Source organism: Chiloscyllium punctatum, chromosome 37, assembly GCF_047496795.1.
Source record: "Chiloscyllium punctatum isolate Juve2018m chromosome 37, sChiPun1.3, whole genome shotgun sequence".
NCBI lineage: Eukaryota > Metazoa > Chordata > Chondrichthyes > Orectolobiformes > Hemiscylliidae > Chiloscyllium > Chiloscyllium punctatum.
This window is the reverse complement of record NC_092775.1, coordinates 12,884,448-12,904,454: the sequence shown is the minus strand read 5'-3', so window position 1 is coordinate 12,904,454 and position 20,007 is coordinate 12,884,448. Positions and strand designations below refer to the sequence as shown.

Here is a 20,007-nt window from a genome sequence, read left to right as displayed (position 1 = left end):
CTTAACTTGATGACTTTGCATGTTCCTTCAGACCCAGTCCAAATATTGGGATGAGTTAGTAATCTAATATATAAATCATTCATTTTAAACTGACATTGAACTTCCTGTATAGAATGACACTATGAAGCACATTAACTCCATTATAAGTTTGCACAAGTATGTTTAATTTTGACCGATGTTGATCTGAGATAGGCAAAAGGTTTCCACAATCTCACACTGAAAATCAAGAAGGAAATTAGAATGAAATTCAGGACAATTGTGGCCTCTAATATGAGATGACACATATGCAAGACAGGACTGTATATTTTCTATATTGTTCTTCCTCACTTTGCAAGGAGTCATCTCACTGGGTTCAAGTAGTTCTACAACAATAACATGCCACATCTCAACAAAAAAGCCCTAAAAACTTAAATCCAAGCTGAACATATTACAAAAGCTTCGACCAGTCTTGACTTTGACTGCTCCCACACACCAACGTATTTTCAATTAGCATTGCTGGACCCTGATTTTCTTTTCCCCTTCTAAGTCTAGGGCTGCTCTGCTAGTTGTAGTTTAACCTTATCCTGGTATCGATCAGCTATGGCTGCATCCACTGAGAAGTGAACCTGGGACGTTCCTATTATGTATGGTCCACATGTGACCATCAAAGCTAAAAGAGGTACAAAGAAGGAATGAGTTATAAGCAATCACAGTAAATGCATTTATTTAAGCTAGAAAGTAATAGGCACTACCAAGTTTGAAATTTGAGAAACCATGCATTGTAGCAGCATGCACCAGCGGCATAGCTTTCAGTTCATCAGGGTGGCACACTGGCTCAGTGGTTAGCACAGTTGCCTCACAGCGCCAGAGACCCAGGTTTGATTCCAGCCTTGGGTGACTGTGTGGAGTTTGCATATTCTCCCAGTGTTGGTGTGGATTTGCTCTGGTTTCCTCCCATAGTCCAAAGACATGCTGGCTAGGCAAATTGGCAATGCTAAAGTTGTCCATGGTGTTCAGGGATGTGTAGATTAGTCAGCGGAAAGGTAGAGTAATAGGGTAGAGGAATGGGCCTGGGTTGGTGTGGACCTGTTGGGCCAAATGGCCTGTTTCCACACTGAAGGGATTCTATGATATCAAGATCTGAATCTGATGTAAATGTGGTACAATCCTGTCAATCTTTACTGTATCATCTTTGGGCCATTGGGAGGAAGATCATTCTTGTAAAAAAAAATTGTGATCTATGTGTTAATAGCCAAGCATCTGGGAGTTAAAGGTTCGTGTCCTTTCATTTTATTCCCAGCTTCAGGCATCACACTGTAAATCTCAACAAAATATTTAGGGGGGAAGTGATGGCTGAGTGATATTATTGCTAGACCATTAATCCAGATAGTCAAGTAACGTTTTGGGAACTAGGGTCAAATGCTTCTGTGACAGATGGTGGAATTTCAGTTAATTAAAAACCTTGGGATTAAGAGTTTTCTAATGCTGACAGTTGTTGGGGAAGAAAAACAATCCAGTTAGCTAATACTTTCGGGAAGCTGTTGTTATTACCTGCTCTGTGGAGGACTCTTAACTGCCCTCTGGGTAATTAAGGATGGACAATAAATGCTGTCCGAGCTGATGGTGCCCATATCCTGTGAATAAAGGGACTACTTGAAGGAGCTCTGGACTTTAAATTAAATTAACAGTCATATTTAGACTTGGTGGTTTGGGGGAGGAGGTGGATAATGACTATTTAATATAACAGTGCACCAGTTTCGGTCTCTTCCTTGAGGTGTTATGGGTGACTGTTTCATCTTTAAACGACATGCTGGTGGATTTAGGTTCTGCTCCCAAGTCTTTAGGGTAATAATTATCTACTGCTCTAATGCCAGTATGCCAGCCAGGGGACATATACTACCCAGCTGGACATGCTGCTGAGACGTTTAAAGGGGCCCTCTCAGGTTGAATGAAAAGAATCTTGTTCGAATAATAAAAGGGGAGCTTTTCCCCAATGTCCTGATCAATGTTCACGACGGGGAGGTGCCGGTGTTGTGCTGGGGTGGACAAAGCCAGAAATCTCCCGACACCAGGTTATAGTCCAACAGGTTTATTTGAAATCACAAGCTTTCTGAAAGTTTGGGCGGCACGGTGGCACAGTGATTAGCACTGCTGCCTCACAGCGCCAGAGATCCGGGTTCAATTCCCGCCTCAGGCGACTGACTGTGTGGAGTTTGCACGTTCTCCCCGTGTCTGCGTGGGTTTCCTCCGGGTGCTCCGGTTTCCTCCCACAGTCCAAAGATGTGCAGGTCAGGTGCATTGGCCATGCTAAATTCCCCCAGTGTTAGGTAAGGGGTAAATGTAGGGGTATGGGTGGGTTGCGCTTCGGCGGGTCGGTATGGACTTGTTGGGCCAAAGGGCCTGTTTCCACTCTGTAAGTAATCTAATCTAATCTCTGTTGGACTGTAATCTGGTGCGAGTGACTTCTGACCTGGTCAATGTTCAACCTTCAATCAATTTCATGAAGCAGTTCATGTGGTCACTTTTTTTTCTCTGTGGGGCTCCCTGTACCGTGCCACATCTTACCTGGCAACAGTGGCAGCAATTCATTGGCTGCAAAGAACTGTTCTGAGATTGTGGCAGGCGCTAAATAAATGCGGGATCTTCCATCAGAATTCAGGACTGTAACAACACCAGAGTTCCCGAGTGCACCGAATGGAGCATCAGGGCTGGGAATTTCCTTGGAGTAGCTCCCATCTCCCTGCACAAGGCTGGTACAATTCCTACTTAAGACATCAGTGAAGTTCCTGCTATACCTTTCCATGAAGTTATAGCAGTTTTTAAAGAGATGTCCCATTCACAAGCCCCATTAGATTCCTGAATGTGACACCAGTTCCTGTTCTTACCCACTCTGGACACTAGACTCTCCAACATCCCCTGAATCACCTCACACAGTCTCGATTGAATGTTCAGCCACTCTCAGACTTCCACCATTCTTTAATGTGCAATGAGTTTATATAAGGAATCATGCAGCTGGTGGAAAACAGTAAATCATTAACTCCACAAGAACGGTTTAAAAGGACCCAGCAGGACACAGTAATGACATTGGAATCCTCGAACACATGTTGGAATAAATGGCAGTGACCAAAGTAAAAACCAGCATGGCTTTGTGATGAGTCATACTCCATCAGTCAAAGTTAACAACTAATTTTGTACCGCAAATTAACATGATTTTTTATCGTCTGACAACAGCAATAAAATTTGATTGAAAATTGATTAACAACGTTGAGAGTGACATGGGTTTAAAGCATTGAATTAAATTATTTGATTCAATTTGATAAGGGTGGCTCAGTGGCTAGCAGTCCAGCCTCACAGCAACTGGGACCTGGGTTTGATTCCCGCCTCGGGTGACTGTCTGTGTGGTGTTTGCACATTCTCCCCGTGTCTGTGTGGGTTCCCTCTGGGTGCTCCAGTTTCCTCCCACAGTCCAAAGATGTGCAGGTCAGGTGAATTGGCCATACCAAAATTGCCCATAGTGTTAGGTGCATTGGTCAGGGGCAAATATAGGGAAGGGGAATAGGTCTGAGTGGGTTACTGTTCGGAGGGTCAGTGTGAACTTGTTGAGTCAAATGGCCTGTTCCCAAACTGTAGGGAATCTAATCTAAACTGGAAAGATATGAAGTTTTAAAAAAGATTTTGGAGATGTGACCATCGATGTAAATATCGGAAAGTTTCTATGCTCCTGTGCTGGTTTACGCTGCTGCATCAATAATGTGGTGAGTTGAGATCTCACCTTGGTAGTTTGATAATTTGAGTTCAGCTTTTAAGAAGATTAAGTATGAAGCTAAAAACAGGAAGTGCTGGAGAAACTCGGCAGGTTTGGCAGCAACCGTGAAGCTGTGAATCAGAGTTAATATTTTGAGTCCAATGTAACGTCTTCAGAACTGAAAGGAGCTGGAAAACTGTGATATTTATGCTATTGATGGAAGAGGAGTGTGGGATACAGATTGTGAGGATGTCCAGAGCAAAGGCCAAAGGCAGTGTTCATGGTGGTACAGGAGTGCTAGAGATGTAAGATGGGTGTAATTGAAGGTGTGAGATTAAAGTCAACATGACACCAATCAGACATATCCAAAGGCATTGTGGAGGGTGGGGTGGAAACAGAGGGGCAGGGGTGGGGATTGTAAGGAAAAAAGAAGGCAGAATTCATTCTTTGAAGTTGTGGAACTCAGTGTTGAGTCCTAGAGGCTGTGAAGTACTGAAGGAGGAAGTAGGTGCTGTTCCTCCAGCTTGGGTTGAGCGTTGCTGGAACAGGCCCAGGATGGAAATGTTAGCCTGGGAGTAAGGCAAGCTCCAGGTCACTCCTACGATCAGAGCTGAGGCGTTCTCTAAAGTGGTGACCCAGTGTGCATTTGGACTTGCTAGAGTAAAGGACATGGCATTATGAGCAGCAAATACAGTCGACTGAATTGAACAAAGTACCAAGTAAAACGCTGCTTCACCTGGAAGGTCCATTTGGATCCTTTTACAGTCAGAAGGCTAGAGAGAAATGGGCAAGTGTTACACTTTCTGCAATAGCATGGGAAGGTGCCATGGGAGAGTGATGAACTGCTAGGAATGATGGAGGAGTGAACTGGAGTGTTACAGAATGACTCCACTGAGTGTATTGCCTGCTTGCTGGCCACTGATAAAGTAAAGGCACCTCAAGGCGCTGGACCAATGCCACCAATGCTGCTTGCACAATTCCCTGTGATCCACTGGGAAGGCAGACTCACCAACACCAACATCCTTGACCAAGCCAACATCTCTAGCATCGGGGCATTGACCACTCTTAATCGGCTGTGCTGGACTGGGGACATCATCCGCATGACCGACACAGGATTGCTCAAGCAGAAGCTCCACTCCCAGCTCCGAAATGGCAGGCAAGCCCCAGTTGGGCAGGTGATACCCTCAAGGCCTCACTGGCAAAACACACCTGGGAAATGGCCAAAGGTTTTATGGGGGAGGAGGGAAATATAAGGATGCTGTGGGACTCCGTGTTGAGTCGTAGAGGCTGTGATGTGCTGAAGCAGGAAGTAGGTGCTTTTCCTCCAGCGCCTGGCCCAAGACCGTCCAAAGTGAAGGAGGGGCACGCAGGAGGGACCATGAGTCTTGCGCCAGAAAAAATGGAAGCCAAGCGAAAGGAGGACACTGCTGCACCAATGCGCCACCCGCCCCACCCCACCCAACCCCACGATCACCTTCTGCCCCAAGTGTAACAGAGCCTGCTATAGCCTCATCAGTCTGTACAGCCACATATGGACTCACCCTGAGAGTGGAAGGGAGTCATTCTCATCTGGGAGGGACAGGCGATGATGATGATGATGATGAAAAAGCCCATATATGAAGTAGAAAATGTTGACTAGGAGAAAGTAAGGACTGCAGATGCTGGAGCTCAGAGTCGAGAGTGTGGTGCTGGAAAAGTACAGCAGGTCAGGCAGCATCCAAGGAGCAGGAGAATTGACATTTCGGGCATTAGCCCTTCATCAGAAATCAGGAATATGCCCGAAATATCAATTTTCCTGCTCCTAGGATGCTGCCTGACCTACTGTGCTTTTCCAGCACCACTCTCTCAAAAATGTAGATTGATGACTAATGCAAGTACAGCACATGGTGCCTGAAAAGTGGGGGTTCACTGGGTATTTGTGAAAACATGAAAGTGTAAGAATGGGGTGGAAGTATTCACAAGATCAATTTATGTGTTACACTCTATGGTATAACAGGTAAACATCTAACATCCAAGGATAGGTGGGTTTTCAAACAGAAGTTTGATAAAGAGACATATTAGGTCAAATGGCCAAAAGCATGAGGTGGGTTCTCAGGGGCTTTTGAGAGTGGTAGAGAGAAGGGACAGTTTAAGGAGGCAATTGCAGTGCTCAGCACCTCGACCAAAATTATGGAGGGATTAAGATCAAGGATGCTCAAGGGGCCAGACAGAAGAGGCACTGAGACCTTGGAGGGCTGAAAGGCTGGGAGAGATTGCAGATAGGGAAGGGCGAGGCCAAGGAGAGAATAGAAAACAAGGGAGAAAGTTTTGAAATGGAAATGTTGCTTATGCAAACCAGGTCAGAGGGGATTGCTGAATGTGACGTGGTGTGAGGATAAAGCACAATTCAGACTGACAATAAGGAGCGCAGCAATAAGCCACCATGGTTGCCCTGGCAACCAGCATTGCAAGAAGCTGTTGGAATGTTGGTTACAGAAGACAGTCTAAAGCAATAATTGGTGACGTGGAGTGAGTTCTTGCTGTCTTCACTGCACGGGGCCATTGATTTCACAGAAGCTTTGAACAATAAGATGGCTCAAGCACACTGAATGAGCAGCTGCAGGCTGAAAGCACATTGTTATCCATTAGTGTATGTGAATATAGGAGCAAAAGTCAGCCTTTTGGCCCCTCGGGCCTCCTCCACCATTAAATAAAATCATGGCTCATCTGTTGGAGTTACAAATTTCACATTCCATCTGCTCCTGACAATCTTATATTCCTTTGCGTAACAAAAATCTATCCACCCCCTGCCTTAAAATTATTGGATTTTCACCTTTACCACCTTCTGAGTTCCAAAGTCACATTGCCCTCTGGGAGCATCCCTTCATTTTAAATCAGTGTCCCCTTGTTCTGGACTCACCCCATAAGAGGAAACATTCTCTTCACGTCCACCTTGTTAAGACCATTCAGGGTCTGATACACTTCAACCAGGTTATCCCTCACATTTTGAAACTACAGTGATTACGAGCCCAGTCTGTCCAACCTTTCCTCATCATTCAACCCACTCATTCCAGGTCTCAATCTCGTTAAACCTCCTCTGAACCACCCCCCACCAACCTCCTTCGAACAGAGTCTGAAACTGCACATAGTATTCAAGACATGGGTCTCACCAACGTCTGGAAAGCTTCTTAAAAAATATAACACCCACGGGACGTGGTTTGGCTGGCTGGGCCAGGACTTATTGAGCATTCCTAGTTGCTCTTGAGAAGGTGGTGATGCTGTAGGTAGATCCACAATGCTGTTGGGGAGGGGATTCCAGGATTTTGACACAGTGACATTGATTTTCCAAGGCTGAATGGTGAGTGGATTGGAGGAAGTTTGCAGGTAGTTGTGCTCCCATGTATCTTCTGCCCTTGTCCTTCTAGACGGAAGAGCCCGTAGGTTTGGAAGGTGCTGTCTAAGGATATTTGGTGACTTTCTGCAGTGCATTTGTAGATAGGACACACTGCTGCTGCATGATGTCCAGGGCACTGTTACCTCCCCTCTGGAATTCAGCTCTTTTGTCCATGTTTGAACCAAGGCTGTAATGAGGTCAGGAGTTGAATGGCCCTGGCGGAAACCAAACTGGGCGTCACTGAGCAGGTCATTGCTGAGCAGGTGCTGCTTGATAGCACTGTTGATGACACCTTCCATCACTTTACTGATGATTGGCAGTAAACAGGATGGGGTGGTGTTTGGCCAGGTTGGATTTATCCTGCTTTTTATGCAGAGGGCACACTTGGGCAATTTTCCACATTGGTGGATAGATGCCGGTGTTGTAACTGTACTGGAACAGCCTGGCTAGAGGTGTGGCAACTTCTGGAGAACAAAGTCTTCAGTACTATTGCTGGAATGTTATCAGGGCCTGTAGCCTTTGCATTATCCAGTGCCTCTAACCATTTCTTGATATCATGTGGAATGAATCAAATTGGGTGAAGATTGGTATCTGTGATTTTGGGGACCACTGGATAAAGCTGAGAATGATCATTCACTCACCACTTGTGGCTGAAGGTTGCTGAAACATAATATCTTAATATTTTATGTCCAACTCTTATCATGATAAAGGATGGCATTCCATTAGCCTTCCTGATTATGTGCTGGATCTACTTTCTCACATTTGGTGACTCATGTACCAAAACATCTAGATTCCACCTCACCTCGGAATTCTGCAGTCCTTCACCATTTAAGGAATATTTTGTGATTCTATTATTTGTTCTGGAGAGACCACATTTACTGCCTCATCCTCAGTTGCCACAAGATGACAGTGTTGGGGTGCTCCAACCCATTTCCAATCCTTGGAGTGTCAGTATTCCCATAGCAGGAGGAGTCCAGGACATTGTACCAGCAACAATGAGGGAACTGCAATATGTAACCAAACTTGAGTAAAATATTGGAACAGAACTCAGGGATGATACTGTTCCTGAAGTGTCGATGCTTTAATATGTATTGTGGTGGTGTTGGCAGGAGTCTGATGAAATAATGTTAGGGTCTGGCCATTGTACATCCTGTAGATGGAACAAACACAGCCACCTTGCAATTATACAATGCCCTCAGCCTATGGCGAAGTTTCCTAAGATGCTTCAAAGGAATAAAATCTAATAGTGAATCATACGCTAAGGAGATGTCAGGGAAAAATGGCCAAAATTTGTGTTAAAGAGGTAAGGTCTTAAACAGTGTCCTGTAGGAGAGGAGATAGGTGAAGGGATTGAGGGAGGGAATTCCAGCACCTGGGGAACAGAATGGCTGCCAGTGGTAAATTGGGGAGTTATGAGGCCAAACTTGGAGGAGCACTGTGAAAGACAGGGTTATAGGACTGGGGAGAGAAGGGAAAGGGTGGAACCTTGAGGGTTTGATTAAAGCTATGAGAATGTTATAATTGAGGCATTGTTGGATTTGAAGCCAGTGGTGATGAGTGAATAGGATTGGATTCAATTTCCAAAAAGGGCAGGATGTGTTCAAGTTGTATGGAGTGTGTTGGAAGGGAGTGTTGGAATATGAGAAAGTGAGAACTGCAGATGCTGGAGATCAGAGTCGAAAAGTGTGGTGCTGGAAGAGCACAGCAGGTCAGGCAGTATCCGAGGAGCAGGAGAATCAATGATTCAGGCAGAAGCCCTTCATCAGAAAATTAGAAACTTCAAAACGGGAGTGTTGGAATAGTCAAGTACGAAGGTAACAAAGGCACAGTCCACCAGTGATGGCGAGAGAAATATTCGTTTCTCGTATGGAATTCGTGCTCATTTTATAAAGATCATACCTTTTAATTTAGTTTATTTTTTGTTTGTGGACTATAAAAGAAAGGTTCTGCTTTAAACCAGGGAGGGTGGGCATGAGCTGGCTGCAGTTTTGAAAAAAGGTCATGTTGACTGGGTCACTTTGTGAATGATGCACAAAGTTGTGTTCCTGAAACAATGAGAACAAAAAGCAGGCACCCTGGAACCAATGGGTTCTGGACTAAAGGAAAACTGCTTGACAACAATGTTCTGATTGGCTCCTGACTAGGTGATCATGGTTTGTGGGGCTCCAGTGCAGCCACCTACTCCCTCTGTGCCTCTGTCCCTGTTTTAGTGTGAAAGTCTCCAGTTATAACTAGCTGTCTCGCGCACACATTTCCCTTCAAATCTCCTCTTGAAGGAGGAATAAAATGTCTTCCCTCAGGGCAAGACCTCAACGTTAGCCCAATTATGTCAAGCTGTGGAACTCCATTCACAATGCTCCTCAGCGTTTCAGGCAGAAATAATGGTTGGAATATTCTGGAGGTGACACAGGTTGCTGGTAAGATTTGGATTTTATTGTCACTTATACTCGAGTGCAGGTGTACGGTGAAAAGTGTAGAAGAACCATTTGAAGAACCAGTGAAACGCCCCGATTATTAAGAAGGCCCGTTTCATCATGTACCACTCAGGCACTTCACAGGCCAGCTGCGGCTCTTGCCAAAGGATCAAGGAGAGGTCCTACCCTCCAATGCAGGCCAGCCAATCCAAAGCTAATCAGCTATTTGTGCCCAGCAGCATCACCAGGGACAGAGTGGTTGCTCCCAGCACTACATCAAGCCACGACTTTATTTATATTCACTTTTTTTTGTTTCACTTTTGTGGATTCTTTATTTCAATACATTTCAGTGATTTCACTGCCACAGTGCATGGGTGTCAACCCATGCAGCCCCATACAAACGTCTGACCTACTTTTTAAAAAGGACACTGGTCTGCCCATTAAGACACTCACCACCATTCAGAAGATCCACGGCAGTCTGATTGTGGCCTTACCAGCACCTTCTTGCCTGTTGCCCCTATACGCTCGCTAACCTTCAAACTCTGCCTGCTAATTCAAACTTGCCCCACAGGAAGAATCATCTTCTTGGCATATCCGCCCTGTGAAGCTCCTGTATATGTTTCAATAAGATGCTGGGGCATGGAGGAGATAGGCAGATTTGTAACGGGTAACAGGGTTGAAGGACTATGGGGAGCATGCCAGAGGAGCGGAGTTGAGACCAAAGTGAGATCTGCCATGATGATATTAAGTGACAGAGCAGGCTCAAGAGGATGATTACCTATTCCTGCTCCTAGTTCTTATGTTTTTATGTTCTTTTATTGCGCTACATACACCAACATTCCCATCTTCAGAAGAACATGATTATGTTTCAATAAGGTATAAGATACACTTTATACGTTCTTCTAGAGTCCAATTTCTACAGGCCCAATCTGCTTGACATTTCTTTAACACGATTCCTGCATCCAGACCTCTTGTCAATGCACAATAAACAGGACAGCTCCTGTGGTTGCTATGGCAGCCATTTAAGAATTATGCACCACGTGCAATGTAATTTTACCAATGTGTCTTCAAAGGGAAGCATTTTTAATAGACGAATTGGAATTGATTCAATCTTAAAACTGCCTGGCGTTGCAAATTGCTTCTCAGTGAGACATTTGATGTTGGGTAAGTACTGCTGCACTATGCAGATTGAATTGGGATTCAGTACATTTAGCGGAGGCTGGGTATAAGCCAAAGTAACTCTGTGAAAGCACTATCCTTGGAACTTCATCAGATCTTCAGGCGTATCCTGCTACTGTGGCCTAACACTGTGTAAATGTGATAAATTTGTTGGACCTGAGTTCGGAACTCACCACAATAAGACATGAAAATCTGTGAATAAACCAGATGTATGTGTAAATAATGTAAGTCTGAACTTGCATTTCTCTCGCACCTTTCACAACTTTAGGTCATCATTTTACAGTAAATGAGGGTTGGTGTCACGACCAGGAGAAGAGGAGGAATCTTCTTTTAACTCCCTCTTGGTCACAACACATATTTCTATTTCTTTTTTAGCATGCTATTACACTTCAATTAATTAGATCAAAGCAACTTGGCTAATTTACAAGGTTTTCTTGAGTGAAAGAATGAGGAATTTTATTACCTACTAACCTTGAGCCTAAACAATAGTAAAAACATGACATTAAACAAACTCACACGAACACAAAAGCAAAGTTTAAAAGTAAAAGGAAGAGAGAGGATATCTAGTATAGAAAAGGCGACAAAAGGAATTTTAAAAATAATTCATTCATCGAATATGGACATTCAGATTGGGTGAGCATTTATTACCTATCTGTCAACGCCCTTGAGAAGGCAGTTGTGAGTTGCCCTTGTGAACTACTGGAGGTCGTGTGCTATAGGTAGATCTACAATGCCAATAGGGAGCGAGTTCCAAGATTTTGACCCGGTGCGTGACTTGAGGGGGAGCATGTACATTATGGTATTCCCATTATCTGCTCCTTTTTCTCAGTGGTTGGAGGATTGCAAGATGCTGTCTCAGGAACCTTGGTGAATTTCTGCAGTGTATCTTGTAGGTAGTATACACTGCTGCAACTGAGCAAGAGTGCTGGAGAATGTTTGTGAATGTGCAGGCAATAAAACGGAGGTTGATTGTCTTGGATGGTGTCAAGTTTCTTGAGTGTCGTTGGAGCTGCACTCATCCAAGCAAGTGGGAGTATCCCATCACAATCCTGACTTCTGCCTTGTAGGTGGTGTGCATGCTTTGGGGAGTTAGAAGGTGAGCTACTCAGTGTAGGGTTGATCACCTCTGACCAGCTGTTTTAGCCCTCGTATTTATATGCTGGTCCAGTTCAAGTTTTGATCAGTGGTAACCAATGTTAATCAGTGTTGAAGAGTGTGGTGCTGGAAAAGCAGAGCCGGTCAGCCAGCATCCGAAGAGCAGGAGAATCGATGTTTCGGGCAAAAGCCCCTCATCAGGAATGAGGCTTGTGACCCAAAAGGGCTGAGAAATAAATGGGAAGGGGTGTTGGGGCTGGGGGGAAGGTAGCTGGGAATGCGATAGGTAGATGAAGGTGAGGGTAAAGGTGACAGGTCGGAGAGGAAGGTGGAGAGGATAGGTGGAAAGGAAGATTTACAGGTGGGACAGATCAAGGGGGCGGTGCCAGGTTGGAAGGTTGGATCTGGGATAAGGTGGGGGAAGGGGAAATGAGGAAACTGGTGAATTCCACATTGTTTCTGTGTGGTTAGAGGGTCCCAAGACAGATGACAAGGCTGATGCTGCCTGACCTGCTGTGCTTTTCCAGCACCACACTCTTCAACTCTGATCTCCAGCATCTGCAGTCCTCACTTTCTCCCAATGTTAATCAATGGTCAGCTTTGCACAACCTGATCAGATGATCAATGCAATCATTTTCAGTCAGCTTTTTTTAAAAGTCACTTAATGTTTACCATCATCATTACAGTTTGTAATCATCATGGTAGGAATGCAGCAACCAACTTACATACAGCAACATCCCATAAACAGCAATAAATAATATTATTCTATGGGTGCTGGAAATCTGAAACAAAAACCGATGTTGCTGGAGAGACTCAGCAGGTCTGGCAGCATTTAGAGTGAAGAAAACTTCCAAGTCCAGTGACCCTTTGTCCAAACAATGTAATAGTTTCAGTGCTGTTAATTGAGGGATAAACAAAGGCCAGGACACCAGGGAAAACTCTGAAAGCCAGAGAATAGTGCCATGAGATCTTTTACGTTAGACAGTTCCACATCTCTTCCAAATGACGGCAGCTCCCTCAGTACCACATTGGAACCTTGGCTTAGATTTTGTTCTCAAGTCTCTGGAATGGGCTTGACATTGTGACCAGGAATTGGAGACCATTTGGACAGCAATGGACTATTGTCTGTGACCTGTTACCCTTTCAGGCCTACATTTTCTGGTACTTGAGCACTGACACCAACCTTCTGCGTATTGCTTTGTGAGCTACTTCTGAATCCTTGTCTCAGTGTTGAGAACAAAATAAAGATTTAAAACAAAACCCTTTTCCCTCCAATTGATGTTCCTACTGCTGCTGAGACAACTTCCAACACCCATGATAAAGTTTCGGAAAAATGTGCACTTAGGGACCTCCCCTTAATCTCTGAAGCCTTTTCATTTGAACAGCCCATATCCAGTTTAACTTCCTGGGATCTCTTATTCAATCTCTTAATGGATGTGAGAAACCACAGAGAAGGATTTAGAATAATGTTTTGCAAACCTTTTTACTTCCTCCATTTCTCCCCCTCAGTTGTTCTGAAAGGAATCCAGGATATGAATTTAAACGATGTTCTTGAACACAAGCTTAGTTCAGAAGTGGATTTTTCTTTGGGTCATAGCAAGTCAGAAATCCCACTTCCCTCTAAAAGATGGCACATCCATATTGATTGATATTTTTAACCAGGCAAAAGTGAGGATTACGGATGCTGGAAATCAGAATCAAGATTAGAGTGGTGCTGGAAAAGCACAGCAGGTCAGGCAGCATCTGAGGAGCAGGAAAATCGACATTTCAGGCAAAAGCCCTTCATCAGGAATGGGCTCTTGACTCTGATACTTTTAACCAACCTGTTCTGACACATTAGGCCATGTCCATGGGCATGTGGCACTTGAACCCTGACCTTCTGGCCTAGGGGTAGAGACGTTACCATTGAGCCCACATAAGAGCTGTCATATTCTTAGTTACGCTTCTGGCATTTTTGTTAATGCACGCTATGATTGAAGAGCTTCGAGGGGTTGAATGGCCTACTCCTATCCATCCGGTTCTTTTTGTGAGGCATTTGGCCATCTTTGTTTGCTTCTTTCTCACAAGGGAGTTGACCCCAAATTGTAATTGCAATTTTCATAATTTTACTTTCTGAGAGTGATGTAACAGAATGCAATAGCTTGGAGCAACTTCATTGCTCCCTGAAGACAAAGCAAGAAATTATATTGTGTTTATTTTTATAATCTTTTCAAAAGTACACTACCAATAGGATACAATTAATGATTGCTTTTTAATCTTTTGGTTTTCAGATATTTCGAAGAGCAGACAAGAATGGTGAGTCAGAGACATGGGGTTTTGCAGTTTCTGTCTGTTGTTACTGTTTATTTTGTAATCATGAGACGTGGGCATCACTGAAAAGAAGTCCATTTATTACTCTCCTAAGAGCCCTCAACTGACTGGAAGGCAAGGCCATTTGGAAGGGCAGGTAAGAGTCAAATTCAAAAGGACAATTGCCATCAGACCTCTATTGGGCTTTGTACTCTCTGACCCAGTAATCAGAATTGCAGAAAAAAACATGACAGAGATCTTGATTTTAATTTCCAAACCTCATGGACACTGGGCAGCTAAACCTATTAAAACTAGGCCAACCATTTCCCACACTGGGTCTCAATCTGAATTTCCTTTTCCAGCAAACAAGTGTGAAAGGAGAGAAACAGAAGTCTACCCTTAAGGTTTCTTTTCATTGTAGGTTTGTGGACCTGGAGGTGGAGTGAGTGTCTAGGCCTCACCAGGGAAGTCTCAGGCTCCTCTGGGATCTCCCCCGTTTCCTAACTTAGAATCACAGAAGCAGACCATTGGAGTCCGCATTGTTCCTCAAAAGAGCATCCCACCCAGACTCACCCCCCCTACTCCATCCCTGTAACCTTGCATTTTCCCATGGCTAATCCACCTAACCTGCATAACCCTGGACACTAGGGGGCAATTAAGCATGGCCAATCCAACTAACCTGCTCATCTTTCGACTGTGGGAGGAAACCGGAGCACCTGGAGGAAACCCACGCAGACATGGGGAGAATGTGCAAACACCACACAGATATTCGCCTGAGACTGGAATTGAACTTGGGTTCCTGGTGCTGTGAGGCCCAGTGGTAACTGAGCCAGCATTTTGCCACTTGTCAGCACCTATTGCCTGTCCCCAGTTACCCTTGAGAAGATGGTGGTGAGCTGCCTTCTTGAACTGCTATCGTCCATGTGCTGTAGGTTGACCTATAATCCCCTTAGGGCATTCCAGGATTTTGACACTGAAGGAACAACGATGGTGAGTGGTTTGGAGGGGAACTTGCTGGTGGTGTTATTCCCATGAGTCTACTGCCCTTGTCTTTCTAGATTGAAGTGGTCGTGGTTTTGGGAATTGCTGTCAAAAGATGTTACTGCAATGCTTCTTATAGGCAGTACATACTGCTGCTGCTGAGCATCAGTAGTGGAGGGAATGGATGCTTGTGGATGTCCTGGATGGTGTCAAGCTTCTTGAGCGTTGTTGAAGCTGTATCCATCCAGGCAAGTGGGGAGTACTCCATCACACTTATGATTTGTGCCTTGTAGTTGGTGGCTTTGAGGAGTCAGGAAGTGAGAATTCCTAGTCTCTGAGCTGCTGTTGTACCACTGTATGGTTAATCTAGTTGAGTTACTGGTCAATGGTAACTCCCAGGATGATGATAGATGGTGACATCGTTGAATATCAAAGGGTGGTGGTTAGATTCTCCCTTATTAGAAATGGCCATAGCCTGACATTTGTGTGGCATGAATGTTGCTTGCCACTTCTCAGCCCAAAACTGGCTCCAGATCTTGTTGCATTTGAACGTGAACTACTCAACTTGGTCAGCATGGATGAATTGGTCTGGAGGTTCAGTTTCTGTGCTGTATGACTCTGTGACTGTATGAGCTGATTGACTGACTGGTGGTGAGCATTCCCATCATTCCCCTGGTCTAGGCCTTTTGCCACCTAAGGTCCCAGTGATGGTGGTCAAGTGAAATCTGGGGAATGTTATCAGAAATGAGCTGTGGCTAATTTGGAGCTCACAAGTATCTTGTGTGCCTCTATTATCTTCCTCCACCTTCAACTTCCACTCTTGCACCCCCAACCCTGTCCTTTAAGATTGGATTCTAAGTTGTTGTCAAGTTTACCACATTTCTGGTTAATGTTATGGACTGATTTGTCTCCTTTTTACAGATGATGGTAAATTATCCTTTGATGAATTCAAGGCCTACTTTGCGGATGGAGTCCTGAGCACTGCTGAGTTACGGGAGCTGTTTCACAAGATTGATAAGCACCGCACAGAGTAGGTACCACTTTTGTCAATTAGTTTGACATCAGTCATGTGGTGGAAAAGGATATGTCATGTGTAGTGCCTCAGAGAAGAAACAAAGCATTTATACAATCCATTTTATGATACAGGATACCCAAAACTGCTTTACAGCCAATCAAGTATTCCTATCGGAAAGATGTTGTGAAACTTGAAAGGATTCAGAAAAGATTTACAAGGATGTTGCTGGGGTTGGAGGATTTGAGCTATAGGGAGAGGCTGAACAGGCTGGGGCCATTGTTCCTGGAGCGTCGGAGGCTGAGGGGTGACCTTATAGAGGTTTACAAAATCATGAGGGCACAGATAGGGTAAATAGACAAAGTCTTTTCTCTGGGGTGAGGGAGTCCAGAACTAGAGGGCATAGGTTTAGGGTGAGAGGGGAAAGATATAAAAGAGACCTCAGGGGCAGCTTTTTCACACCGAGGGTGGTACGTGTATGGAACGAGCTGCCAGAGGAAGTGGTGGAGGCTGGTACAATTACAACATTTAAAAGGCATTTGGATGGGTATATGAACAGGAAGGGTTTGGAAGGACTAGGCTGGCAGGTGGGACTAGATTGGGTTGGGATATCTGGTCAGCATGGACGAGTTGGACCAAAGGGTCTGTTCCCGTGCTGTACATCTCTATGACTCTGTGACTCTAAGTACTTTTAAACTTATAAAAATTCTTTCCCAGAACATCAGAAGCAATCATTTATTGCCAGTCCGATAGTGCCCCTTTGAGAAGGTGGAAGTGAGCTGCTTTCTTACTGCATTCAGGTTCACTGCAGGCTAATAGAGATGGAGTTTGAGAACTTTGATCCAGAGAAGGAACAGCGATGTATTTCCAAGTTAGGTTGGGAACTTGCAGTTGGTTGTGTTCCCCGTGCATTTGCTGTTCTTGTCCTTTTATATAATCAAGGTTGTAATGAGAGAAATGGCAACTAATTTTCACACAATATCACGACAAATATGTTTTTGTGATGTTGAATGAAGGGTAGACTTTCTATAGATCCAATCCCATTGGTTGAGACAAAAACCAAGACATTTCCCTTTGGGGATAAAGTTTATTGACTACTCAGTCTTACAGCTCCTTCCACTGCCCACACCCCAATGTTACAGATGCCCCCTATATAAATATGCTCAAACAATTAATATCCACCCAACTATTTCTTCTTTACCTGAAATCAAGACATGAACAAACTTAACAACATGATTAACCAGGTATTAGCAGATTTCTTCTTCCAAATAGTGGCACGGGCTGTTTATATCCTTTTAAAGGAGTGGATGGTTCCTCAGCCTCAGACAGTACCTTTGACAGTGCAGCACTTCTTCAGTGCTGCAATAGAGTGTCCACATACATGATCATGTGTGCAGTCTCTCTGAAGTGGGACTTGAAACCACAGCCTTCTGACTCAGATAGAAAACCACTTCTAGCTGAGCAGTATCCTGGGAGGAAGTGCCAGGTGTGTGTGATGGGGGGAGGGGGATGTTGAATAAAACACCACCAACCACTACAAATTCTCCATTTCAAATCCTCAGTTAGTCATAAGTTGCATTAACTGATAAACTTATGTTAGATGTATTTTTTTTTCCTTTTTTGAAGCACTGGATTCTGCGAGTTTCATCAACTAATCCCCCAAGTAGAAGGTGGAATCTCCTCATCACAGGTTCTTGTTCAGTTTCTTGCTGTCAGCACATAACCCCTGCATTCCCACTCACAGAAATATGTCTTCAGTTTGTTTCCACATTCCTAGATACTGGGTTTTGGTGCTTTCGGATGCCAAAGTTTCAAGTTTAAATGTACAATTTTGATTGCTGGCAAGAAAAGAATTATTCTGCTTCTTTTTGCTTCAGCACATCAGAGGCCAATACAGCTCCTCTCACTCGGGTGAGAGGCTGCTCCAGACTGAGTGACTGACAGACTAGCTGAGCACCTTCTTCCACCTGGGATAAGAAACCACAGAAATAGCAAGGGAGAGAAACTAACTTTATACCTACAAAAATGGGCAGATGAACAGACACAGGGCTGGGCCTGTACCCTCTGGGGTTTAAAGAATCCGAGGTTACTTAACTGAAACATATGTGATCCTGAGGGGTATTGACCAGGTGGATGTTGAAAGGATGTTTCCTCTTGTGGGAGAATCTAGAATTTGGGATGATCTTTTAAAATAAAGGATTGTCCATTTAAGATAGAGTTAAAAAAATCCACAACGTCATGTTATAGTCCAACAGGTTTATTTGGAAGCACTAGCTTTCAGAGCGCTGCTCCTTTATCAGGTAACTAGTGGGGCAGGATCATAAGACACAGAATTTATGGCAAAAGATCACAGTGTCATGCAACTAAAATGATATATTCACCAACCCTAGATTGCTGTTAAGTCTTTCTTTCATCTTACAGAATGGGATGCAGGTTTTGGTTCATTAATATGTAAATCCCAGAATCTCTTTTAAGTGACATTCTAAAGATAAGATTGTATCAAAAAAAGGTGAACATCTCAACTCAGACAATGTAATAAAGGTGTGAGGTTAAAGTCTGTCTGTATCCCGATCTTGAGTCAGACTGCTTCTATTTACAAGTAGGAATGTATGAAATGTTATTTGGATTGACTGCCTGCAGGTTCAATGTTTTTTGAGGAAAAATAGAATGTATCTGCGAATACCATTCTGCAAATGCAAATGTGTGTGTGTGTGTGCGCGCCAAACTTGGCTATCAACCTCTGCTCACTCTGTGTTGTTGCATATCCCGAAATCCGCCTCGGAGGACGGTCATCCGAAGATCCGAGGGCGAGTGTCCCTGACCACTGAAGTGTTCCCCGAATGGAAGGAAACATCCCTGTCTGGCGATTGTTGCGCAGTGTCCATTCATCCGTTGTTTGGTCTCGCCAATGTACCACGTCTTTGGGCATCCTTGCCTGCAGCGTATGAGATAGAAAACTTTGGCTGAGTCACATGAGTACCTGCCGCCTACATGGTGGGAGGTGTACCCACATGTAATGGTGGTATTCATGTCAACACTCTGGCACGTCTTGCAGTGGTTGCCAGGACAGGGTTGTATGGTGTTGTGGTTGATGTCCTGAATGCTGGGCAACTTGCTGTGAACAATAATGTGCTTGAGGTCTGGTGGTTGTTTAAAGGTGAGAAGTGGAGTTGTGGGGAAAGTCTTGATGAGGTGCTCATCCTCATCTATAATGTGTCATCCCATGAGGATGGCCTCATCCGGGAACTTGGGTTCATGTCACAGCACAGCTGACCCCACCACGCTATTAACTCTCTCTCGCACACACATACACACACATACACACACATATACACACACACACATGCAGACCCTCTCTCATATACACGCTCTCTCTCAGACACACAAATACACCCCCCACACTCACACCCATGTCCATACCCTCTCACAGGCTTATACTCTGCCACACTCACACACACACTCTACCAAGCATACACATATGCAAACGCACACTGTCTCATGTGCACTCACACACACACACACACACGTCTATGGGGTGGATTTGCATTTGCAAATTGCTCAAAACACATTAAACCTGCAAGGCAAAAGTGAGGACTGCAAGATGCTGGAAACCAGAGTTTAGATCAGTCAGTCAATGCAGGCAGTCAATCCATATAGCATTTTATAAATTCCTTCTTTGGAAATAGACCCAGTCTAACTCAAGATTGAGATATAGACAGAGTCTAACCGTACATCTTTAATACATTGTCTGAGCTGAAATGTCACCTTTTTATTAATAAAGCCTTATGTTATCTTGAGAATGTGACTTCAAAGAAGTTCTAGGATTTACATATTAATGAACTGAAACCTACAACCCATTCTAAAAGATGAAAGACTTAACAGCAATCTAGGTTTCTTGAATATATTGTTTTATTAGCATGACATTGTGAGCTTTTGCTAT

General features: G+C 44.2%; 1 protein-coding gene across 1 annotated transcript in view; it reads left to right on the top strand.

Annotated features, from left to right (window-relative positions):
• The window catches only part of LOC140462873 (N-terminal EF-hand calcium-binding protein 1-like), a 137,898-nt gene that overhangs the window by 56,428 nt on the left and 61,463 nt on the right, over nucleotides 1–20,007 (top strand). The window contains exons 2-3 of the mRNA XM_072556285.1: nucleotides 14,056–14,080; nucleotides 15,977–16,085. Of these exons, the coding sequence (XP_072412386.1) occupies nucleotides 14,056–14,080; nucleotides 15,977–16,085 (134 nt within the window). The remainder of the gene's footprint in view (nucleotides 1–14,055; nucleotides 14,081–15,976; nucleotides 16,086–20,007) is intronic.